At 50.2% G+C, this 23,816-nt stretch overlaps 1 protein-coding gene across 2 annotated transcripts in view; it reads left to right on the top strand.

The window, feature by feature from the left end:
- EML1 (EMAP like 1) overlaps positions 1-23,816 on the top strand; it is a 178,768-nt gene that overhangs the window by 134,541 nt on the left and 20,411 nt on the right. Inside the window, exons 5-14 of one of the 2 annotated variants that reach the window (XM_029951623.1) lie at positions 8,769-8,797; positions 9,605-9,661; positions 12,018-12,147; positions 15,705-15,854; positions 17,214-17,283; positions 19,027-19,137; positions 19,902-19,997; positions 21,593-21,727; positions 22,400-22,499; positions 23,396-23,550. In XM_029951623.1, the coding sequence (XP_029807483.1) occupies positions 8,769-8,797; positions 9,605-9,661; positions 12,018-12,147; positions 15,705-15,854; positions 17,214-17,283; positions 19,027-19,137; positions 19,902-19,997; positions 21,593-21,727; positions 22,400-22,499; positions 23,396-23,550 (1,033 nt within the window). The remainder of the gene's footprint in view (positions 1-8,768; positions 8,798-9,604; positions 9,662-12,017; positions 12,148-15,704; positions 15,855-17,213; positions 17,284-19,026; positions 19,138-19,901; positions 19,998-21,592; positions 21,728-22,399; positions 22,500-23,395; positions 23,551-23,816) is intronic. The other variant, XM_029951622.1, reaches the window with a different exon arrangement.

The raw sequence follows: 23,816 nt of genomic DNA, 5'->3' as shown, positions 1-23,816 counted from the left end.
TTGTGCTGGCAAACTTTTATAAGAACAAAGCAATTTTTGGCAATGTAATATTTATTTCATGTATTATTGATGATAAATGTTAACAGTTATATACTGATTTTGTGTCATAGTGAAGTACTTATTAAATTTAAATAGGAAATCAACAGTAACATTCTGATACTTGACCTGTGCTATCTAACATAGCCAGTATACTAACCCAGTAGGGAATTTCTTTTAATTAAAAAGAAGTATTTTGTATCAGACAGAAAAACAGCTACTACTTAGAATGCAGTTTATGTTAGATGTTGCCAGAGTGATTGTTTCCATGAGAAAACCGGCTCCCCCTTTGTAATTCGGACTAGACTGACATGTATCAGCGTTTGTAAATAAGACACTTTGTTTCCACCAAAAAGTTGTTGTAATGGGCTGATTTTGTTAGAACAGGAAATGTTTCCACCATCTGCAAGAAACCTCATTAGATCACACATTTAAATCCTACATCTTGGGGCACCTGGGTGGCTCAGTCAGTTGAGCATCTGGCTTCGGCTCAGATCATGATCTCACAGTTCGTGGGTTCGAGCCCCGCATCGGGCTCTGTGCTGACAGCTAGCTCAGAGACTGGAGCCTGCTTCAGATTCTGTGTCTCCCTCTCTCTCTGCCCCTTCCCTGCTCACGTGCTCTCTCTCTCTCTCTTTCTGTCTCTCAAAAATAAAAAATATTAAAAAAAAATTTTAAGTCCTACATCTTTAGAGTCAACAAATGTGAAAAAAACCAAAAGAACAAAAAACACTTCAAAATAACAAAGATGTGAAAGTGCCCCTTTGATACTCTTTTGTGCTGAACAACCTCAGCATCCGTCCAGACCCTGAGCTCCGTCCTCCCGACGCTGCAGCATTCACTGAAATAGTCTTTTCAGCGACACCTAGAGCTCCTCACAGCTCAAGTGTGTTCTTTGACGTCAGCGTCACCGATAGAGCAATCTGAGGCTTGATCCTCAGCCTGGGTTTCTGGCCCTGCGTCTGCCAGCCACCCATCCACTCTTGTGCCCTGATATTCATGTCTAACACCAGCTCTCACTTGTCCCCGGCAAGAATTTTTTCTTTGAGAAAATTTCTTTATTACAGAAGTAACGTGCGTCTTAGGAAATCCAGGTGTCCAAAAAAAGAAGAAATGAAAATCTCACTACTTGGAGACCGTCACAGCTAACATTTTATTACATTTCTATCTAGACTTTATTTCCGGGGTGCTGTGTGTGTTGGTGTATCATTTAAATATATTTGTAACCGTCTTTTGCACATGCTCCATAGCCATGTTTGTGGCAGTAAATACACTCCGACAGTGTAATCTCAGACGCGGATCATCACTTGGCTAGGCAATCGTACTTGGTTGGACATCAGCTACCAACAAGCGTTTTCTAATCGAGTCAGGCCAGCCCAACATCTAGGACAATGCCCAGCACATAGTAGGTACTCAGTAAACATTTGCTGAACGAATCCCTCCCCCGGTCACTATGACAAGAAAGGCTAAAATGGTGGAGTGTGGGAGCCGTAACCAAGCCTCAACCCGCTCTGTCCCTGCTGTCGTGTGACTGTGAGCAAGTGACCAATGTCTTTGGGGCTTTCTCAGTGCCAGTAAAGATAGTGCCTGCCTCTCTGCGTTGTTGTAAGGATTCGCAAGAGCACGTTTGCAGGGTCCTTAGCCCAGAGCTGGCCCACAGGTGGCCATCCCTCACGGCCACGACAGCTCCCTTCTGGCCCACGGGTTGGAACTAACGTTGGCGCCCCGGCTCCCCCTCGCTGTGCCCCTCTTCTTCGGAACATTCCGGAATTCCCCACCTCCTGTTCCTGCCCTCACCCTGACCCGTAAAGGGAGGAAGGAATCTGAAATCCTGAACAGTTTATCACCATACCCCGTCCCTTCCACAGCGCTGCTTGAGGTGTTGGCCACGTGCCGTGCGCAGAACAGAGCGTAAGGCAAAGTGGGACACGGACAGGCCGGCCACACACAGACCCGTTCTCCCCACAAACTGTTAACGACACATTCAACTGAAAACGGCCAGTTTCCTTAGTTCCCAAAGGACTCAACACAAACCGTGAGAAAGAAAGACAACCAGCTCACGAGTAAAACGGGCAAAGGATTTGAACAGGCAGCTCACGGAGGAACAAATACAAATAGCCAACTAACTAGTGAAAAGGTGGCCAGACCCAGTTTTAATTAAAGAAACGCAGATCAGGGTGCCTGGCTGGCTCAATCGGTTAGGCGTCAGACTTCAGCTCAGGTCATTGATCCCATGGTCCGTGGGTTCAAGCCCCGCGTCGGGCTCTGAGCTCACAGCTCAGAGCCTGGAGCTGCTTCAGATTCTGTGTTTCCCTCTCTTTCTGTTCCTCCCCCAATCATGCTCTCTCTCTCTGTCTCTCAAAAATAAATAAAAGTTAACAACAATTTTTAAAAAATAAAGAAATAAAGAAACACAAATCTAAGAAGATAATATAGAGAGAAAACTCGTTATTGTATTAGAAAATAAAACACAGATGCAAAAAAATCAACCACCCACACAAGCAAATGCTTGTGGAGGGTCTTTCCTTTTCCTGAGGGACGTGTGCATGTGTCTGGAGACTTGGTGGTGGTGGATGGTCGGATACATCCGGAGGGACTCCAGCCCATTCTTGAGGACCCAGCTCAGGACGCCCCTTCCTCTGGAGAGCCTGCCCTGGCCCTTGGGTTGACTTAGTTGCCTTTCGATCGCTGTGCGCCTGCTCATGACCTTTATCTGGAACTGTAGCCCCGTCCCCACTCGCCCACACCCACACCTACCCTGGGCCCTCCTCTAAGCTTCAGGAAGACAGACGCTATCGTTTATTATTCTTTGTGTCCTCAACACTTCGCACAGTGCCTGGCACACAGTAACTACTTGATAAATATTTGTGGAATGAATAAAAAATATATATTTAATTTAAAACACACACACACACACACACACACACACACACACACACACAGAGTCATTTAAGAACTATGTAAACAGCACCACCTATTGGTAGATGATTTTAACGCTACCCTTCAGTTTCTGAAACATTTTGCCCTGGAAATTAGGTGTCTTAAGCATCTCCCCTTCACCAAAAACGTTGTTCGCTCCCCAAGCCATGGGGTCATTTAGCTTTTAGTACACGTTAAAATAATAAGTGTTGATATTCTTTATATGTTAGTCATGAGGCTGGCAGGCACAGAGCATGGAAATTCACGCAGGCTCTTGTCAGTGACGTTAGGAGGAAGAGGGAAGTGATAGGAAGTAATGACCATGTATTGGGCACTCGGTGACATGCGTTATTTGATCTTGGCCAGCATCCTGGACCTTGCAGTGGTTTCGGCCCCACGTTGTAGATGAAAGAAGCTAAGACAAGGAGGTGAAGTGACTTGCCCAGTCTGGGTCACAATTGGGACACGTACTTCCACACCAAGCTGGAAGTATTGGTGGGAAAGGTCTCGGAAGCCGGTCTTTGTCCCCAGTAGGGTCCCCAGTGACCTCCAAACTCTTTTAGATGCATCCTAAGTGACCCTGTTTCTAGTGGAAAGCTGCTTGAGGGCATCGATGTCTTGAATCGCTACTTACATGCTAAAGTATTTGTCAGATCAAGCGAGATCCGTTTTGAAGGCACTCGTGGTATGTAGAGGTGAGCAAATGTCAGGGAAGTCACGTGTTTGACTTTGGAATGGTGTCCTTTTTCATCGGGCCTCGTTAATCGTTTTCGAAAGCAAGTCTTTCCTCAAACAGCATTTGGCCCCCATTGGCTCTGCTCTAACCCTGGTCACCCAGGGGTCCCTGTCACACACGTCACCCCTGTGTCAGAGCTGCAGCGCGCAGGACCTGGGCTCCTGACCCCCTCCAGGCACGTAGGGTACACCAGGTGCCAGGTGTGGGGGTGCCGCGTGCAGACCCCACTGCAGAGGACGGCACAGCGCAGTGAGTGTGCGTTAAATCCGAGTCTGAGTGTGCCGGACCCCCCTCCTCATACACAGCCAGCCTGTTGTGCGCAAGGTGAGTGTTGGCCGGTGAACAGGAAATCAGCGCCTGGTAGACAGCCCTGGGCCAGAGGCCCCGGTGAACGTGACCGAGGGGTTGATGACGCGGGACGTAGACTCAGGTGGTTGCAGCCCCTGCCTGCGCCTGAGCTCACGGCTCAGGGCGCGGGCTCTTCCTTGGCTCAACTGTCTGCTTCTCTCTTGCTGCCCCCAGAGCCAGCTGCGGTCTGGCCCAGGCTCCCGGCTGCCCTGCATCCTCCGCGGGTCCCCAGGTCCTGCCTCTGGCTTGTCCTCGAGATGGTGTCCGAGCCAGCCAGCTCAAAGCAGCACACGGCCAAACACATCCTGCGAATCCTCCTGCCCGAGCAGAGCAGCACGAGCCGTCCTGACCGCGGCGCTGCTCATCTGGGAGCTGCCGGCCCTGCCGAGGGCAGATTAGCCGGGACATGAGGGTCTGCTCGCCAGAGGGGAGATCCTTTCCCTCCGCTGGGCGGTCGTCTCTCGTGGGCTTCCGGGGGGAGGTGGGCGGCGTCTGCGTCGGCTCCCCCCGGGGACCCGGATGCGGGAAGCCTCCCCCGCGGAGCCACACCCTGGCTGTCCGGGGAGTGGTGACGTCACCCGCTCACGTTTTTCCACTTAGCGCCCTCTAAGGAGCGGGTGACCAGAGGCAAACGGCGCAGCACTGGGGAGGCGGTCTCCTCCCGAACCCCGTGAACTTGCAGCCCAAGCCCGGGCGCAGCAGTGCTGGGTCCCCAGGGTCCTCCTGGCCGTGGGTTCTGGAAAGGGTGGGTGTCCTGCACGCGGCTCCGCTTGACAGGTTTTGACGGGAGGCCGCAGCGCCTCTAATCCTGGACCCCAGCCGCCGTAACGCCTTCTGCGGGTTGGCGCCTCTGTTACTACTGCCCCGTGGGTTTGGACTTCAGAAGTCTGCCCAGGGTTGGAGCGTCGATCCTTTCCCTGGCGCTCTGTTCCCAGAAGGGTGGGGTGCAGAGGCAGGAATCCTGGGTTCAGAAGTAAAGATAGAATTTTTTTTTCTTTAAAAATGTAGCTTTCTGGGGCACCTGGGGGCTCAGTTGGTTAAGCATCTGACTTGGTTTCAGCTCAGGTCATGTTCTTGTGGTTCATGAGTTCAAGCCTCACGTGGGGCTCTGTGCTGACCATGCAGAACCTGCTTGATATTCTCTTTCCCTCTCCCTCTGCACCTGCCCCTCCTCTCAAAAAAAAACATTTAAAAAAGAGTAAAATAAAAATGTAGCTTTCTATAAAAGTGAAAAAAATGTAGCTTTCTAAAAGAATAAAACGCTACAGTAGTATCCTTCCTAAATACAATATGCCCAAAGCGTGACACACAATGTCAGAACTAAGCACTCCAGGGTCCCGGGTGCCTCTCTCCGTGACCTCGCTCGTCCCCATTCGCCCTGCCTTTTCTAGCGTTTTCATAGATCTTTGATTCTCCCTGTATGGTGCAAGCCCGGCATCAGGAGTCCACGGGCCGCGCTGGAGCCGCAGGGCAAACCGCCCCCCAGATCGCTGTTTCTAGGCGGAACATCGTTCCCAATTGCTCCGTTCAGTCTCCAGGAGAGGTCCTGGCTCACTTATTCCTGTGTTCGCGGCTTTCGTGTCTTTCTGCTTCTGTGATTAAAGTCATGATGGAAAGGTGGCTGTCCTGTCTTCTGACGCGCTGCCCGGTGTGCCCGTCATGTTCCTGTAACCCGTGGGCTCGCCTGCGGCTCCCGCTTCAGCTGCCCACCCACGCCCTCACCCTGCCCGTGAACCTCCTCCTACGTGAACGTCGGAGTTCAGACGGGCGTTTCTGCTCAGACGGTCACAAGACTGTCACCCCCGCTCTGACGGCAGGTACAAGCCAGTATCGACAAAAGCATGGCTAGTTTAAACCCACCGGGAGCTGAGGTCACACAGTAACGTGATGAACTTCTGTCCACACGGCGACAAGCCTGTCTTGGGAGAGACGTCCGAGGCTGCTTCCATCCTGGGCTGAGCTGCAGAGGAGGCTTCCTGGGTCGCGTCAGAAGGAAGCAGCCGAAAGCTCACGGAATAGCTAAACAGGGTGACTGTCATGGTCCTTTGGAACGCCCGCGAGTGTCACGCACACACACGCGCGCACACGCGCACACACACGCGCGCGCACGCGCACACATGCACACCTTTCTACAGACCTTCAGGGAGCTCGTGGCCAATCAGGAGCTGGTCCAGAGTGCAGAAAGACACCCCCTCTGAGGCACAGGCGTGTCCCCTGCTGTCGTGCGAGGATAGAGCAGGGCAACCGGGAGAAATGGTGTACACTGTGGACGAGGTGCTGAGCAGGCTCGGTCACCCCGTGGGAGGGACAGAAGAGCGGACACAGAGCCCCCAAGGCACCGCGCCGGGGAGGTCTGAGGACCTGCTGGGAGAGCCAGGGGCCAGGTGGCGCTGTCTGCCGTCACAGCGGTGACTCGGCAGCGAGCAGAGCAGAGACCCCGCCCTCCCGGTGCTTACCCACCACTCTGGGGGGGAGGGTACAGCATGAAAGCATAGGGCTGGTGGGCGCCATGCAGAGAAACACCCCGGCTGGGTCACGGGGCGTGTCGGGCAGGCCCCCAGGAGGCTGCAGGGCCTCGGGCCTCCTGGGAAGAGGCTGAAACACAGACACCACAGGGACAATGGGACACCGTCCAGGAGGAGGGGAAGCCAGGCCGGTCACCTGTCACGGGTGCTCCAGGCACCAGTGGGGGACACCAGGGACAGGGCAGCGAGACTCATGGAGCAGGACACAGCCAAGGGAGCCGTGGACCGAGAAATAAAGTGGTCAGGGGAGGGCCGTTAGGGCCTCGAGGCCAGTGTGAGATTTAGAGTTTTGGGGCATGTCTTCAGAGGGTTTTTTTTAATATCTTTTTTTAATTAAAAATTTTTTAAGTTTATTTATTTTGAGAGAGAGAGAGAGAGCATGCATGGGAGGGGAAGAGAGGAAGAGAGAATCCAAGCAGGCTCCACACTGTCCGTGCAGAGCCTGATGCAGGGCCTGAGCGCACCAACCATGAGATCATGACCAGAGCTGAAATCAAGAGTTAGATGCCTAACCGACTGAGCCGCCCAGGCGCCCCTTTCAGAGTAGTTTTCGATGATGAAAGGTTAGAGTCCTGAAAACCAAGCCCGCAACAGCCCAACGACTCCAAGCCTGAGCAGACTGCCAAGCACTTCCAAAGCATCCGCCAAGGGTTGGGCCCCTGGCACTGCATGGAATTATCTGGACGTCCAGCATATTGGCAATATTATGTATTATGCAGTAGGGTTAAGGCTAATTCTTTTTTTTAAGATTTTATTTATTTATGATACAGAGACAGAGCATGCACAAGGAAAGGGCAGAGAGAGAAGGAGACACAGAACCTGAAGCAGGCTCCAGGCTCTGAGCTAGCTGTCAGCACAGAGCCTGACGCGGGGCTCGAACCCACGAACATGAGATCTGACCTGAGCTGAAGTCAGAGGCTTAACCGACTGAGCCACCCAGACGCCCCGTTAAGGCTAATTCTTACCGGTGGTGTTTCTCAATGTATTTCAAGAAAACATGGAAGAGAAAAGTAATACTAGGACCGCATCTGCTCGGGCGTTTTTTATTTTTATTTAAAAAAAAGTTTTTGTGTGTGTTTTTATTTATTATTGAGGCAGAGAAACAGAGCACGAGCGGGGGAGGGGCAGCGAGAGAGGGAGACACAGAATCTGAAGCAGCTCCAGTCTGAGCTGTCAGCACAGAGGCCGATGCGGGCCTCGAGCTCATGAACTGTGAGATCATGACCGAGCCAAAGTTGGATGCGTAACCGACTGAGCCCCCCAGGTGCCCCTAGGGCATTTTTAAAAATACACAGCCCCACACAGCCCCACATGATTCCCAGGCTCTCCTGGGGACGGGTTTCGTTTGGGTCTGTCTTATTCCGTAACCCGGAGCAGGAGGCAATCCAGGAAGTATGGTGTGCGGGGACGATGGTGTAGACGCTGGAGTCTCGCAGACCTCGCACACCCTTCTGCGCTGCCTGCGAGTCCCTTCCCTTGTCCCTTCCCAGCAGGCAACTGGTGGCCTCTTCCGGCAGGTGCTTGTCCGGGAAGTAGGAGGCATGCATGCTCTCCTGCCCTGGGGGCGCCTCACACCAGCTCATCCCGTGGAAGCCAGCCCCTAGGGATGTCCTTAGTCCCTCAGGGGTGTGACCTTGTATGCTCTGGGGTTTGGTTTCCCAGGTGCAGCCATGGGGTGGTCCCAGCCCCGCTGAAATCCGTGGTGGGGTCCCCAGAACACTGATAGACGGCTGCATCCCCTGGTATGCCTTATGTCTCCCCTTCTTTTCCTTCCCACGGTAGGCACCCCCCCCAGGAGCTGGGCTCTAAGGGTCCTGGGTCAGGCAGGCATGTGCTGGTTTTGAAGAAGTCCTTTCCAGCATCCATCAGAAGAGCACAGGGAGGAGGACATGTAGACGCGGCTGTTCCCATCCTGATCGGGCACATTTTCCATCCGCGCACTTACCTGCTCTCACAAACAGCTCAGCTGTGGCGGCCCAGCTGGGGCCACAGTCTCTTGCCCCCGGTTTTAGACATTCTCGGGTCCACTTGACCTGGTCCGCAGCCACGCAGTTTTCTTTTTCTCATCAGTGAGAATCCCGGACATGGCACCAGTGTGACCCTGTGCAGCCACCGGAGCACAGGGGGCAGGGCAGGGGAGGGGTCATGAGGTTACCCACCTGCCACCAGCCTCCCTTTAAACCCTGTTTCTTTCATCTCCACAGCAAACCCAAGGAGCCGGTCTTCAGCGCAGGTAAGTCTGATTTCACTTCCTCGCGGGTGCCCCTCCCTCCCCTCAGGACTTGAGGGACATGCGTAGTGATGGCAGGGACCACTTGTCACACGCAGAGTCTATGTGGTAGGACTGACAGGCTCAGTGCCGGCCAGCCTGTGCCCGCAGGGTGGGGCTCAGATCACGGACACAGCCCGTAACTTGGTCGCAAAGACCAGACCCTTTCCCTTCCCACCCCCCTTGAAAGCCATTCAAGATGCGTCAGTAAGGAGGAAGGGCGAGATGCCACCGCGCAGGCAGAGCGGAAGTCTAGGTTAAAAATCCCGTGCTGCCTTTGTTCCTTCCTCCCCGGGGGGCTCCGAGGCCACACCTGCAACCCCCCCAAAAGGGAAGCTCCCTGATGCGTTAGGTGACCACTTTGTCCAGAAGGAGCTTTCTTCCCCTCTTTCTGCCTTCCGCCTCCTAAACTGCAAACTAATTGTTCATAACGAACCTTTCCAGATACCTTCTCTTTTCTTAACCCATTTTATAACAAGGTAGATGCTGTTGTCAGGATATTAACCTTCCCAGTTTCTTCCCCCACTTCGATTCGGAACTGAAACTTACATACAAGTCAGCCCTCCGTAGGGACAGCATGTGCTTTCTTGAGCATTCGTTTCCTGTTGGGGAAGCATGACATCACGCACTGAAACTGTAATCGCCCTGAGCCTGCGGAGCCGGGTCCTGAGCCCGCCATGGGCTCCGCTGCAGGGATGGGGGCCGCCTCCCCCCCCCCAGAGCTAGCTGCCCCAGGTCCCCTCCTGCAGTTCTCGCTGTCTCTTCATCTAGCGCTTCTGTCCCTGTCTCCGAAATCACAAGGGAAACGCCGGGTGATACACTGCAAAGGTAGGCGGCATCTCCGACCCTCCAGCTGTCTGACAGAGCTGCTTACCCAGGCTGCAGACCCCTTTCCATCCGGGCGAGCAGGCACCGCCTCGTGTGCAGTGTGTCCGGCACACCAGCCACTCCGCCTGAAGTTAAACAGCGTTCCTGCGCATTTCCTTGGACGCGTTTTGATAAGCAGCCGTACATTCAATCTGGCTCGGTTACTGGCTGGTCTGGCAGGAACTCTGAGAGTCGTGTAAACCCTGAGAGTCCTAGGGCAGCCCTGGATTGTCCCGCTGTTTGGCCTGGCGTCCCGCACCGCTGCTGGCCTCTCCCCCCGCGCCTTCCGGGGGCGGCTGCCTGCTGTGGTCCTAACCTGCCTGGAAAATCCCATTGCTTTCCCTTCGCTGCGTTTCAACTTTAGACATAGAATGCCCGAGTTGCCAGGACAAAGCGGTGCCCAGGCCAAGTCCGGGGCTTGCTCTTCGTGGCCTCGGTCAGTGGTTTCACACTGCACGAGAAGTGAGCCCCGGTCACAAGCACGTAACCAGCACATGGCCGCAGCGCACTCAGCATTTCACACACGGAGGATCACAGGTGTGCAGGGCTCTGCCTAGCTGCGGAGATGGCGTTGTCGTCTCTCTGTTCCCCATCCACGTTCTGTGGCTCCTGTCATCCAAGGACAGTTGAGGGAACCCCTGGTCCTCAGCTCTGTGCTTGCTGGCACCTGCTTTCTTCTCCCTCTGTCTTCCGCCGGGCGCTCCTAGGTCCCGCAGGTGTGGCGGCCACACCGTCCGATGAGCCCAGATTTGCGGGGAGGGATTAAAGAAGGGAATAGGTTTGGGGGTGAGGAGAAGAGCAAGGAAGGTGGAGACACTCCCGGCCGGACGGCAGGGGCCAGGTGGGGTGCTCACGGCCGGTGCAGTTACTTAGGAAAGAGCAGGCCAGATGCTAGACGTTTGGGCCCAGGAGGTAAGAGGGCACCACGTGGAGGAAGGACTTGGTGAAATCCACTTTGGGCTCCAGTGGGCTCAGCAGCAGAATATAAAATACCCGGGGTGGGGCAGTGATAGGAGAGCCTCGGGTGCCAGGACCACTGATGGGCCGGTGCCGGCGGATCTGGGGAGGATGGACCCCGTGGTGACATCTTAATGGAGCGCCCACGGAACACAGAGCCTGGCACACAGGCTGAGTGTGGATTGGTTCTTATTTAAACGTCAGACTTAATTTGGAGCCTGAGGAATGCATCACATGCATGGAAGGCCTGACCTGCACGCACACGATAATCTAACCCTGGGACGGCCTCTTAATTTGCAGGAGGGATTGCATGTGGTGGTGTTTGAAGATCCTGAGGAGCCAGACTCACAAAAACTAACTCGTAAACGTGGTGCTCACGGCACCATAGTGGTTTCGTGACTTTTCCTCACCCATGTCCCTCTGCGGGTGACTTCCCTATTGGCTCAATGTGCTGCTGCTGCGGCTGGTCCCAGCGGCCCAGTTTCAGTGCCAAGAAGGCCTGGTCCTTTGATCTGCAGTGAGTTCTAACCGAATCCACCAGGAACTCCCTGGACATTTTCTTTGGTCTTAGCATATCCTGAAAGCCAGCGGAGACCCCCAACCTGTTTCTTTTTTAAAACTGCCCGTGTCTCAGGTTGATGTATTACTGGGTTTTACGTTTGCCCCCGTAATCACTTCTTGAGACATCAGAGGTGATTTTATTCTAAAAATGTTTGTTCTAGAAGGTTCTGTTTCTCAATATCTCTCTCTAATGGGTCTTTTGTCCTTCTGTTTTCTTTCAAGCTTATCTTTGAGCCTTGTCCTTCTTGCATGCACCCACCATGCACTTTTGCTGATTTTGTATTCTTTACACTCGAAGAGTGTGTCCAACAGAAAAGATACATAAAGATATATTTTTACATTGCAATATCACAAAAACGATTTAAGTATCGAAAGATACCTTAGGAATTTCGATACTGAAATTGTATCTACATTGAAATCCGTAACAACTCCAAGTGGATTTTTGGTTGTAATTTTGTGAGGTGGCATTTCTCCCCCTCCTGAGGGTAAAGACAAATGTAAGCACTGAGTCTCTCGTGGAAAATTAATGGAATCTAGTTCTTCCCTGTCTTTTACAATTTCTCGTGTATTTCATGTACGTAAGGAAGCGGCACGTCAAAAGTAAACAGGGTGAAAACTTTTGTTTTAAACTGTGCGACCTTGTGTTTCCGTTATCTTCTGCCCACCACGTTAATTAGAAAGCACAGAAAGGGTAGGGACAGCTTCTGCTGGGACATTAAGAAGCAAAAGAAAATACATGTTTGTTTTCAGATCCACCGGGCACAGGGGTGTCTCACTGATGTCTCTGTTGTTTTTGTAGAGGAAGGATACGTAAAAATGTTTCTTCGCGGACGCCCTGTTACCATGTACATGCCCAAAGATCAAGTGGACTCCTACAATTTGGAAGCAAAAGTCGAGCTGCCAACCAAGAGACTGAAGCTTGAGTGGGTGTATCCTTTATTCACTGATTAGGCCAAATATTCTACTGATGCTTAAAAAAAATTTTTTTTTAATTTAACAGAATGGGCCGTATGTTAGAACCCAGCACAGTGTCCTCACACATGGGAGGACTTGTGTCTCACTTTGTGAGTGCTTCTGGCTCAGGGGACACTGACCTGTCGTTCCTGAACAAAAGATTGTGGTTCGTGGTCAAATACATGTACATTAATTTCCCGAAAAGAACATATTAATGTTACAGAATTGGCTGGCTGGTTGGGGTTTGTTTGTTAGTTTTTAGAGAGCCATGGGAAAATGGATCACTTTCTGGCTTGAATTTTAATCTTTCTATCAGAATAAAAGTAGTTAAAAACTGGGCTGGGCGCCTGGATGGCTCAGTCAGTTAAGCATCCAACTCCTGATGTGGGGCTCAGGTCGTGAGCTCACGGCTTGTGAGTTCCACGCTGATAGCAGTCTGCTTGGGATTCTCTCTCTGCCCCTCCCCTGCTCACTCATGCTTTCTCTTTCCCTCTCAAAATAAATGAATAAACTTAAAAAAAAAATAAAAGTAGCTAAACACTAAGAGAAAGGCAAGCTGAATGAAAATAATCACAAATGTGTAGAGTTGAGGATTCCAGTGAAACCGAAAGCTAGTTATTTGTAACAGTAGCTGTTGTAGGCGTAGAGAGTTCGGCAGGACCACAGGGAAGCAACATGGGAGCGCAGGAAGATACTGAGCTAGCTTACAGACTAATGAAAAGGAGAATGTCAGAAATTGAACCAAACTGTGCTGGCAGGAGGTTTTTAAACCCAAAGAGTGATACCCTAGAAGGAAGGACAGGCATCCCCCCTCAAACCAAGTGGGGGCCTGGCCAGCCCCCTGGGTCCAACGAGCAAGGTCAACACTAACTGAAGGAGTCACATCAGGCCGGGAATACCCCGGTACTGAAGGAAGGGAGTAGATGAAGGCATGAAGGAAGTCCATGCAGATTTAAGACAAAGAGCAAAAATCCTCTCTTCACCCTCAAATAAATTTCTGTTGAGTACCAGTTTAATGCCAAGCCCCAAATATAAATTCTGAGGAGTCGGTTTATTTATGTTTTTAATATTTTCAAAATATCTTTTTAAGTTTATTATTTTGAGAGAGAGCCAGCACAGAAAAGGGGTAGAGAGGGAGAGAAAGAATCCCAAATGGGTCTCGAACTCACAAACCATGAGATCATGACCTAAGCTTAAATCAAGACAGACACTCAACCAACTGAGCCACCCAGGCGCCTGTAAGAAGTTGGCTGAAATCGACGCTGTTGTAATCAGTTGGAAGAATTACGATTTGAAAGGATGGTATCGTATTCTTTGGGAATTTTCTAGAATTATCACCTGTACCTAAATTTCTCTCCCAAAATATCCTTTCTATATTTTCTAATTCAGATGTCCTAAGCATTCACCAACATCTGTTTGGGGACATGTAATTGAAATGATTCTTCTTTACGTCAATATTGGTTTAAATTTTAGAGTAAATCGTGGCTGGAAAACATTCAAAGCACATTTTTTTCAGCCTAGGCTCTATTCAGATTTTAGAAGATGTGAGACAATGGAAATACCAAATAAATGGCATTTTTTTTAGATTATTTTTTCACATCCAAGTTCAAGTGAAGTTTTGCTCTCAAAATAGTTTTCAAGGTTTGGAAGTATTCATTCCAAAATCCTAATAGAGGAAATTATCCCCAAGGTGCTGGGTATATTGGGACAGGGAGGATCTCCAGTGTTTACCTTTTACATATGTATGTGGGAGTGTTGTATGCACCTTTTGCAAACACTTTTATAACGTAAAAAGATTTTTAAGTAAAAGATATAGCTCCTAGATTATAATAAAAAAATATTCACTCAATAAATATATATACAAGTCAATCACCAATTTAAAAAATAATTTTTTTAAGGTTTATTCATTTGTCAGAGACAGTGGGGGAGGGGCAGAGGGGGGCACAGAATCCGAAGCAAGATCCAGGCTCCGAGCTCTCGGCACAGAGCCCGACATTGGGCTCAAACCCATGAACCGCAAGAGCATGACCTGAGCCAAAGTCGGATGTTTCATCCACTGAGCCACCCAGTCACCTATTAAAATGTATTTGTAAAGACTTTAAAATATAAGGAATGTGAAAGTTCCGAGGGTTTTTTTTTTTTTTTGAATAGTTCTTATGACCTCACACTACTGAATCGTTGAGTCAATATGGCCAGTAAACATTTTCTGGCCTACTTTGTTTTCCACAAGAGTTACAGCTGCCACAGCGTGTCCTAGGGCTTCCCCTCATTTCCCCGCCCGCGATTCCAGAACCAGACAGAGTCCTCTTGTGAAGCTACAGAGTCGTGGTGATTTCAGTCCCCAAGTCGTAGATGTGCGTCTCAGGACGAGGGTGGGATGCGAGATGGCGCCCAGCTGGGCCCCCTTCTCTCCAGGGCCTGCAGTCACACCCTCTCCAGTGGAAGACCCCATATCCAGGCGGGCAGGGGAGTGCCTTGTCGGCCTCCTCAGACTGACAGAGGCCTGAGCCGGGAGGAAGATAATTAGAGGCACACAAGAAAGGCAACAGACAGGGAGGAAAAAACAACTTTTGGAGCAGAACATTCCAGCCTTCTTGTGGAGTAAGTGTCCACATGCAGTTCCCAGGTGACTTTTATTCTGGAGTGAAGCTGGTCCCTTTTCACAGAAGGTTAGAGTGGTGGGCCTTCAGAAAACCAGCTTGGCAAATTTATTTATTCAGTTTTAAAGATTTTAAGTAATCTCTACACCCTGCGTGGGGCTCGAACTCACAACCCCGAAATCCAGGGTCACGTGCTCCACCGACTGAGGCGGCCAGGTGCCCACTGGCAAAATCTGAAGACACACTAGTTGCAAAGAAGATAGACATTCACGTAAAATCCAAACAGTTCAACAAAGAGATTTAGCCGTGGTTGTCGCTTCCAAGGTCCCTGACTGATCAGCTACATGGAAAGTGGTTCACTTTCTAGAAATTTCACAAATGTTTGGTCCAGTTACCTTTAGTAAATAAAATAATAAGTTCCATTTGTGATCAAGCTGAAAAATTCTGCTTTCAAAATGTAATACATGATTTCTAAAAACAAAGCCACATCTTCTAAAAATATGCCTTCACTTCAACTCACTGACCAGTTCCAACTTTATTGCCTGCCTAAGGAGGGTTGAGTGTATTTGGCACTATTTACAATTTAATTACTTAAATTTTTTTTTAAACATGTATTGTTTTTGAGAGACAAAGTGTGAGTGGGGGAGGGGCAGAGGGAGAGGAGACACAGAATCTGACCCAGGCTCCAGGCTCTGAGCTGCCAGCACAGAGCCCGACGCGGGGCTCGAACCCACAAACCTTGAGATCACGAGCTGAACCAAAGTCAGCCGCTTAACCGACTGAGCCCCCCAGGGCCCCACACCCTAATGTTACTTAAATGAGAGAAATTGATGGTACTCGTCTTAGGGAATTTCAGCGCCAGCTCCTGTTGAATGAAGCTAATGTTCTGTCCGCTCAAAAAGGAAATCGGGTTTATCTTGACGCGCACAAAGCTATGGGTACCGGGGCCGCGACTGTCGCAACAACCTGTACTTGCTTCCGACGGGGGAGACGGTGTACTTCATCGCCTCGGTGGTCGTGCTGTACAACGTGGAGGAGCAGCTGCAGAGGCACTACGCCGGCCACAATGACGACGTCAAGTGGTGAGGCCTCAGCGGGCAGACGTCGGGTCGGGGTGTGACTAAAGAGGGGAGGGCTCAGAAAACAAGATCTTTGGAAACGCTCCTTATGCTCCTTCCGCATTGTCTGTAGCCGCTGGTCTGCTAGCTGCCCGGCTCTAAGCCGCTACAGACTAGTTGAGTTTCCTGTCCTTATAACACACACGCTTAACCAACCGTGTCACCCAAACAAATAGTTCTGTTTGGAGGCCTTCTTAACACAAATGCTAGTAGATTCTAATTTGGGTCTTTATTTAAAAAACATTTTTTTAATGTTTATTTATTTTGGAGAGAAAGAGAGAGAACAAGCGGGGGAGGGGCAGAGAGAGAGAGGGAGACAGAATCCTAAGGAGGCTTTAGGCACAGAGCCCAGTGCAGGGCTCCAACCCACAAATGTGAGATCATGACCTGCGCCAAAGTCAGATGCTCAACTGACTGAGCCACCCAGGCACCCCTGGGTCTTTTTGTGGGGTTTTTTTTAGTTTATTAATTTTTGAGAGAGACACATAGAGACAGAGCATGAGTGGGGTAGGGACAGAGAGAGAGGGAAGCATAGAATCTGAAGCAGACTCCAGACTCTGAGCTGTCAGCCCAGAGCCCGACATAGGGCTCAAACTTACAAACCATGAGATTATGAGCTGAGCTGAAGTCAGATGCTTAACCGACTAAGCCACCCAGGCGCCCCATATTTTTTAGTAAAAATAAAAATAGGCATGTTTGTTTCTGGGCTTGCTGCAATTCATTCATTTTTATTCATTCATAATCCACTTATAGCTTTTGGAAGGATGGGTCGTAAACCAGGTGGATTTACCTATTTCTATTTGTTCTAGATCCCTGGTCAATTATACAAATCCTGTTGGAAAAAGATGATATTTTGGGGGCTCTGGGGCTTAGTACGTTAAGCATCCAACTTTGGCTCAGGTCACGATCTCATGGTTCGTGGGTTCAAGCCCGGAGCCTGCTTCAGTTTCTGTGTCTCCCTCTCTCTCTCTGCCCCTCCGCTGCTCGTGTTCTCTCTCTCTCTAAAATAAATAAACATTAAAAAATGTTTTTAAAACAGGTGATATATTTGCTGTTTAACGTACTTAAGGTTGTTGTAGACTTGATATTTTCCAAGCAAAAGATGCTTTTTCCTTGAGTTTGGAAATTCCCGAGAGAGAAAGGATGCAATGATGTAGGCACTGATTGCCCACGGTGGTTGGGGCGCTCAGAGACTGTGGTGAGTCTAAGAAGTCCGCACCGTATAGTTCTTCTACTTAAAGTTCTGACTAAATCCTGTGTGGTCGGGAGAAAAGTACAGCTTACTTTTAAAGAGCAGATGTTTTATAAATACCCTCTTTTTAGCCTAGCAGTTCACCCTGACAGGATCACAATAGCCACGGGACAAGTCGCTGGTACATCTAAGGATGGAAAAGTGAGTTGCGTTATCTTTTCGTATTTTTATAACGAACTGTTAACTCCGTATAATCTTCTGGAAACATTGCGCTGAGGAATAGGCCTGCCCAGGCTTGGCTGAATGCTGCCTAATCCCTCGTTAGAATTTTTTTTGCAGGTTTTCTTACGGTGACCTTAAAAACCCCTCCAAGTCACCTTAATCTCAGCCAGTTTTGAAATAGCCTTGTTCTTGCCTAAGAATTCAGCAATTATTAAGATACTTCTTTACACGCGTGACAAACGTTAACACACTAAGTACACATTTAATAAGAGAAAGTCATAGCGAATAAGCCTTTGGATACGGGCCTCGAGCCTCTTCAAGCAAACTTGAGGCACCCTCGCCTGCGTGCCCGGGATCCCTGGCGTCACAACGGAGCGCGGTCTGCACGCCGTCCTCCACGGCTGCCCGGGAGGTTGGGCGCAAGTTTTAGGCGTAGTTCAGCAAGACTCCCACATGAACTTTAAGGAGTCAGAAGGGGAACTCGTGGGCGCGCACAAACCGAGCACAATGCAAAACTGGCTTCCAGTTCTTTCTAGACCGCAGGCTGTGGTCACTGCCATGTCTTAACCAAAACCCCTTGTAGCTTTTTTGAGATCTACTTTGGAGAGCTTATTCTTGAGGTGTATGAAGGGAACCGAATTACACGGAGCATTTCCATTCTTACCAGCATGTTTTCTTCCAGAAATGGGCTACCAATTTTCAGAAAATATTTTAATAACATTGTGTTTTAAATATTAACTTTATGCTATTTCTGTTGAAAAGTGAATACTTAAAGAAGTCACGGGAACAGTGGAAATCAGTTTGCTGTTACGTAAATGCACATCAGTGCCCGAGGGCCTTCATTCCTTTTTTTTTGACGTTAAATGGCTTTTTAGAGTCTTCTAAATTAGTAGCAAACCATTTCCTCCTCTCCCTCTAGTGGTTTAATAGTGTAGTTCAGTTTCTGGCCTTGAAGTTGACCCAGAACTTTAGAGCCAGGGAAGTGGTGATCGCCATCTGAGCCAGCCCTTCAGTTTACTTGGAGAAAAGCCAGGAGAACTTTCTGCGTCCGCCCGGCTGCTCAGAGCAAGTCCAGCCTAGAGCCTGGTGCAATGATTCGGCCCATTCTGTCCACCAACTAGGTATAATGCCAGTCCTTTTCCTGATGAATCTGTTCAGGGTTCTGTGACACTTTCCTCGACTGAGGGAGAGAAAACTTAGTATCATCCACCTTGGAACACAATTGAGAGGGTTTGGAACGAACCGAAACAATTCTGGATGTCATCCGTGCGTGATCGATGGCCTGTTTTCCTCCTGTGAGGCCCAGGAATGTTAAGCTGTCAGTACTATTTGATGATGACCGTCTTGCTGAATTTAGACTAATTTACACCTTAATGTGAATGCAGACTGAAAGGAATATGGGGTCCCATTTTCCTTGTCATTTTTCATTTTTAAAATTAAGATACATCTCGATGTGTTAGAATATCAGCTCCTGTGATACTGTTAGGAAGACGTGGCTGTTCAGAATTTAAAACCCGGTGGACCTGCCCTAAAGTTAAGTCGGCCACCGGGACCCTGACCTCCTGAAGCCTTTGGGAATGCTTCATTTACGTTACAAGGCAGTGTCTTCAAATGCAGAGAAAGACCTTTGTTTGGACGGAACTGAAGTAATCCTGCAGCTTCCAGGTAAAGAAACCTCTCTATGGCCCTCACAGCGGTGACTCTGCATTTCCTTCCAAACAGCAATTGCCCCCACACGTGCGCATCTGGGATTCTGTGACGCTGAACACACTGCATGTCATCGGAGTCGGGTTTTTTGACCGAGCCGTCACCTGTATCGCGTTCTCAAAATCCGTAAGTGTGGGCCCTGCGGGTGTGGGCGTCCTTGTCCCTAGGGAGGAGAGAGTGGGCTCAGGGTTGAAGAGGGAGGAAAGTAACAGGCTCCGTAGCTGCCTGGGTGCGTGCGCAGATTTGCATGCTGAAACTGTCCTGCTTCCGGGTCCCCTCACGCAGAGGTCACACACGTCCCCTCCGGGTCACACACGTGATGGGCAGAGGCCCTGCCGCACCGGCTTCATGTTCCTTGAGGTGGTTTTGTGGGCTCTGGCCTTGAATTTCACCTGTTCCCCAGCGCATCTCCACCACCCCGCACGGGCTGCCGGTCCCCAAGCAGGAGCCGGAGGGGCTGCATGGTCTCCCAGTCCCCTCAGGACGTGCCCATTTGACATGAAGCCACTGTTTCAGGAACTCAGCGTTCATGCACGCGTGCACCTGTTCACATCAGAACGCCACGGGCTGAAGCCCAGTAACCGGCCTGTGTTGGTCACACATGTGTGCCCAGCGTGCCGCGGCACTGGCTCCCCCAGGAGGGGGTCCTGCAGCCCCTCCGCAGGCTGGTATTAATAGAACTGATGGGGCAGGGCCACCCGACCCCCGGGTGCCGCTCCTGTCCCGCGTCACCCAACACCCACCTGCCCTCGGTCCCCAAAGCGGTGTGCATGAGTCCTTTAGCCAAAACGGACTCTTTATTAAAAGTAAAGTTAATGTTCGTTTTTAATGACTTTTAGCCTATTGTATTCTCAAATGTAGTCTTCCTGGGAATGCCTCTTCTTTTCCAGAACGGAGGAAGCAGTCTCTGTGCCGTGGACGACTCCAACGACCACGTGCTATCCGTGTGGGACTGGCAGAGGGAGGAGCGGCTGGCTGACGTGAAGGTCTCTCTCCATGTCTCTCTCCCCGCTCGGAGCCTTCGCCCTCCAGCCGGCTTCCAGCCCATTTCCCATTTCCCACTTTCGAGAGGGCCCGTGGGCTCCCCCTTCCCGATGCAGCCCCCCCTTCCCGACACGTCCCCCAGGCACGACGGGTCACCTGAGAATCCCGACCCCTGCTCCCCCCCCAGCTCCCCTCCCAGGGGGCCGTTCCCGAGTCCTGGTGGGGTTCCTTCCTCTCTTGGTGATGTCTGTAAGGTTGTTTTCTTCCTCATTTTACAGCCCCTCCCCTTTTAATCCACTCTCTCCTTCACTGTTTTCTGCTGCTTTGTTTCATTCACAAATGTGCCCTTTTGTTGTTGGGGGGGAGCACTGCAGATGTGGTTAGTGAGACGTGCGCACTGCCCAGCCGAGGGCTGAGGGACAGGTCAGCACAGCCAGCATAGGGCTCGTCCAGAGAGTGGCCTCAGGAAAGGCGAGCGAGAGCCACTGCCAGGTCCCAGCCCCTCGCAGTGCGACTCTTCCTGTTGGGTGCGCTGGGTCTTCCCTTCATGGCCACCGAACTTTCCTGAAGCTTTCTTGTGTTTTCCTCCCATTAAAATCGTGAATGGATCCCAATTTTTGCAGAATTGACTTCAGATTTCTCATCCTGTCATCCATTAACGTTAGATCACCTTATTTCCCTAACATTAGGATTGGCGTTGGATCGCCTTCCCTTTCTCTCCTGAGGGTCTGGGATGCGGGGTCTGTATTCTCCTGCGCCACGTTTCCTAACACCTGTTTGTGCGCTGCAGCCCTGGCTTCTCATTTTCTGGTCAAGTATTTCAGTTCTGGCTATACTGCTCCGTTGGAAGTAAACAGAGGCAAGTTATTACCCAGGTGTAGGAGCATATAACTGAACTTCAAGCAGAAGGAACAGTCAGGGTCAACTTCATCCAAGAAGAGTGGGGGTCCTGGAAATCCAGGTGACAGGATCAGCGTTGGTAGAGTGACATCAAGAGAGCCAGATCCCTGGTCCTGGAAACTGGCTTGGTCACCAGCACACCAGCAGCGTGCTAGGAATTAAACCAGGAAGGACTCCCAGGGCAAAGCGGGCAGCCAAGGTCAGCCAGGAGCGACGGAGCTGTGTAAAATCCAGATTCCTGGGCCCCTCCCAGAGATCCCAGTCACTAGATGGGGATGAGGCCTGACATCCACATTTTAACACACATCAGGCAATCCTGTCACTCAGCCATGGCTGGGAATCTGAGACAGGAAGATGTGAGCAAATTTGTGTGGCTTTTGAGTCCCCACCCTCCCCTACCAGCCCTCCAGCAAAGGCAGACTGTGTGCCGGCTCTGCGTGGGGTCCTGTGGGGGGCCCGGCACAGCGAGAGGACCCTGTCCTGGGGCTACCGTCCAGTGGGGGAGACAGACACGGGGCAGTTAAGGCATACGGCAGACATACACTGGGTGTTTACAGGAGATGAATTCAATGGGGAGAAACATCAAAAGACACAGTGCTTAACCTGAATGAGTTCTTTATTTATGGTTCCGATGTTATTTATTTTCTTAAGTGTCCCAAGAGATTTGAGATGTTTGATTCTCCTGTTTTTCTCCAAGTGTTCTAATGAAGCCGTATTTGCTGTGGATTTCCACCCCACGGACACGAATATAATAGTTACCTGTGGAAAATCACATCTCTACTTTTGGACCTTAGAAGGAAACTCCCTCATTAAGAAGCAAGGATTGTTCGAGGTAACGTTAGACTTGTTCTTTTATTCTTCCCTGGGTGATGCGTGTGATCAGCTCTCTTCTAAGGGAGCTTAGAATTTGTTTTCATTGGCAAATGTGCAAGTGTCTCTGGGAGGTGTAGTGATGCAGACTATTCCCGGGGATCCCTAACAGAACTGGGGAGCCCCCTGTGTCTCTGTTGGTAACATTGCCTATGCCGAGAAGGAAAGATGGACCAACACAAGGAGAAACTCAGGAAAGGATGCCCTGGGGGCTGGGCAACCCTCTCCCACCGCTGTGTTTGCAAAGAATAACCAAGAAGGCACTCAGGCCGTGTCAGCACCAGGGACAGCGCCTCCTTCTCTATGGGGCCTTTGCCACCACTCTGGTGGCTGAGTTAGGACTGCTTTATTCTGGTGCCAGGGTCCTGTTCCTAAAGCTCTAGTCATGACAGCCCATCCCACCCCCTCCTCTGCTCCAACTGTCTGCAGCTTTATAATCACCAGAAATGTCTCCCTTTGGAGCAGGCAATCTCATGGCGTAATTTACATAACGGGAGAGAAAAACGAAAGGCATAGGGTGTAGTGGCAGAAGCTATCACTGTGCAGCTTAGGAGACCGGTGATGCTGGGTGATGCTTATACAAAGAGGGAGACGTGTTGACTGAATGTGTACATTTACTTACAACATTCTGCAGAAGCAAGAAAAGCCAAAGTTTGTCCTCTGTGTGACTTTTTCTGAAAACGGCGACACCATTACCGGAGATTCAAGCGGCAACATCTTGGTGTGGGGAAAAGGTAACACGTGACTGTTCCCAGAGCACGGACTTTTAGGGGGATGTTATAAGAAGTCAAATGTGACTTCTCTAAGAACTGTCTATTAATAGAACCGATAGGATTACAGCAAAATCCCACATTTTCTAGGTCCATACATACACGTGTGATGGAAACCTTGAGGCTAGAACAGACGAAAACAAGAAAAGTCACCTTCTATCATTACAAAAGGCTCCTTAAGCCCAAACTAGGTTGATGAAATATCTCTTTAGGAGATGAAGAGATCTCTTAACACGTTATGATGAAGCTTTCAATGACTTTTTACTGAGCTGTAAATTACTTAAATAAATTTCTGGTCCACATGGCCCCTGGGGACAGCTACTGAGAAGCAGTCAGGTGCAGGGCAGCGTGCTGACCACGTAAACAAAAAATGCCATCTGTGCCCTTAAAGGACTTAGAGTTTGAGTTGGGGTCAAGGTGGAGAGAGACGCAGGGATGTGATGTGAGGCTAACATGGTGACTTCTCTGTGGGAGCAAACATCGCTCCATTTCAGGCTTAGCGCAATCCTGAGGGGTGAGCGGGAGCCCCATTACACAAAGGGAACACCGAGGTATAGGGTCACTAAGTCACTTGTCAAGGGACACACAGCAGGTTAGGATGTAAACTCAAGTCCCTGTTTTCCATGACGTGGAATCCCGCCCTGCGCTCTCCGCCCTGCGCGAGCATGTTCTGAATTCTGGAGTGGCCCAGGGCATGCTTGTCTGATGCTTTGTGAGCTTGGAAATCGCGACTTCTAGAGAGTTCGCACAGCAGAGGTGTCCTAAGCGACGGGATCACGTTTTAAAGCAACAGTGGAATGCGAGGGACAGAGGCGAGCCTTGTGATGACGTGCTGAGGACGGTTCTCCTGGTGTGTTTAGGTACAAACCGGATAAGCTACGCAGTTCAAGGGGCCCACGAGGGCGGCATTTTTGCACTCTGTATGTTGAGGGACGGCACGCTGGTGTCGGGAGGAGGGAAGGACCGGAAGCTCATTTCTTGGAACGGAAACTATCAGAAGCTTCGTAAAACTGAGGTAAGACAGCACGCAGCACCGTCAAAACTCATGGGGAACCTAAAACTGTTACATTAACCAGATTTCCTGTTCGTGTGAAATCTTAAGCTTACAGTTTTGAAACTGGTTTCGATACGATTTTATTAAATGGGGGAACATTCTATTAAAATCATGGAGGCAGTTTAACAACTAAAATAGAATGAGGTTTATAAAATTTTAGGTTATAATGTGTTTGACATTCAGAATATCTTTATAATAGGATGGCCTGACTTTTCCAAGGGAATAGT

This window comes from Suricata suricatta, chromosome 9, assembly GCF_006229205.1.
Source record: "Suricata suricatta isolate VVHF042 chromosome 9, meerkat_22Aug2017_6uvM2_HiC, whole genome shotgun sequence".
NCBI lineage: Eukaryota > Metazoa > Chordata > Mammalia > Carnivora > Herpestidae > Suricata > Suricata suricatta.
This window is presented reverse-complemented; position numbering and strand designations above follow the sequence as displayed.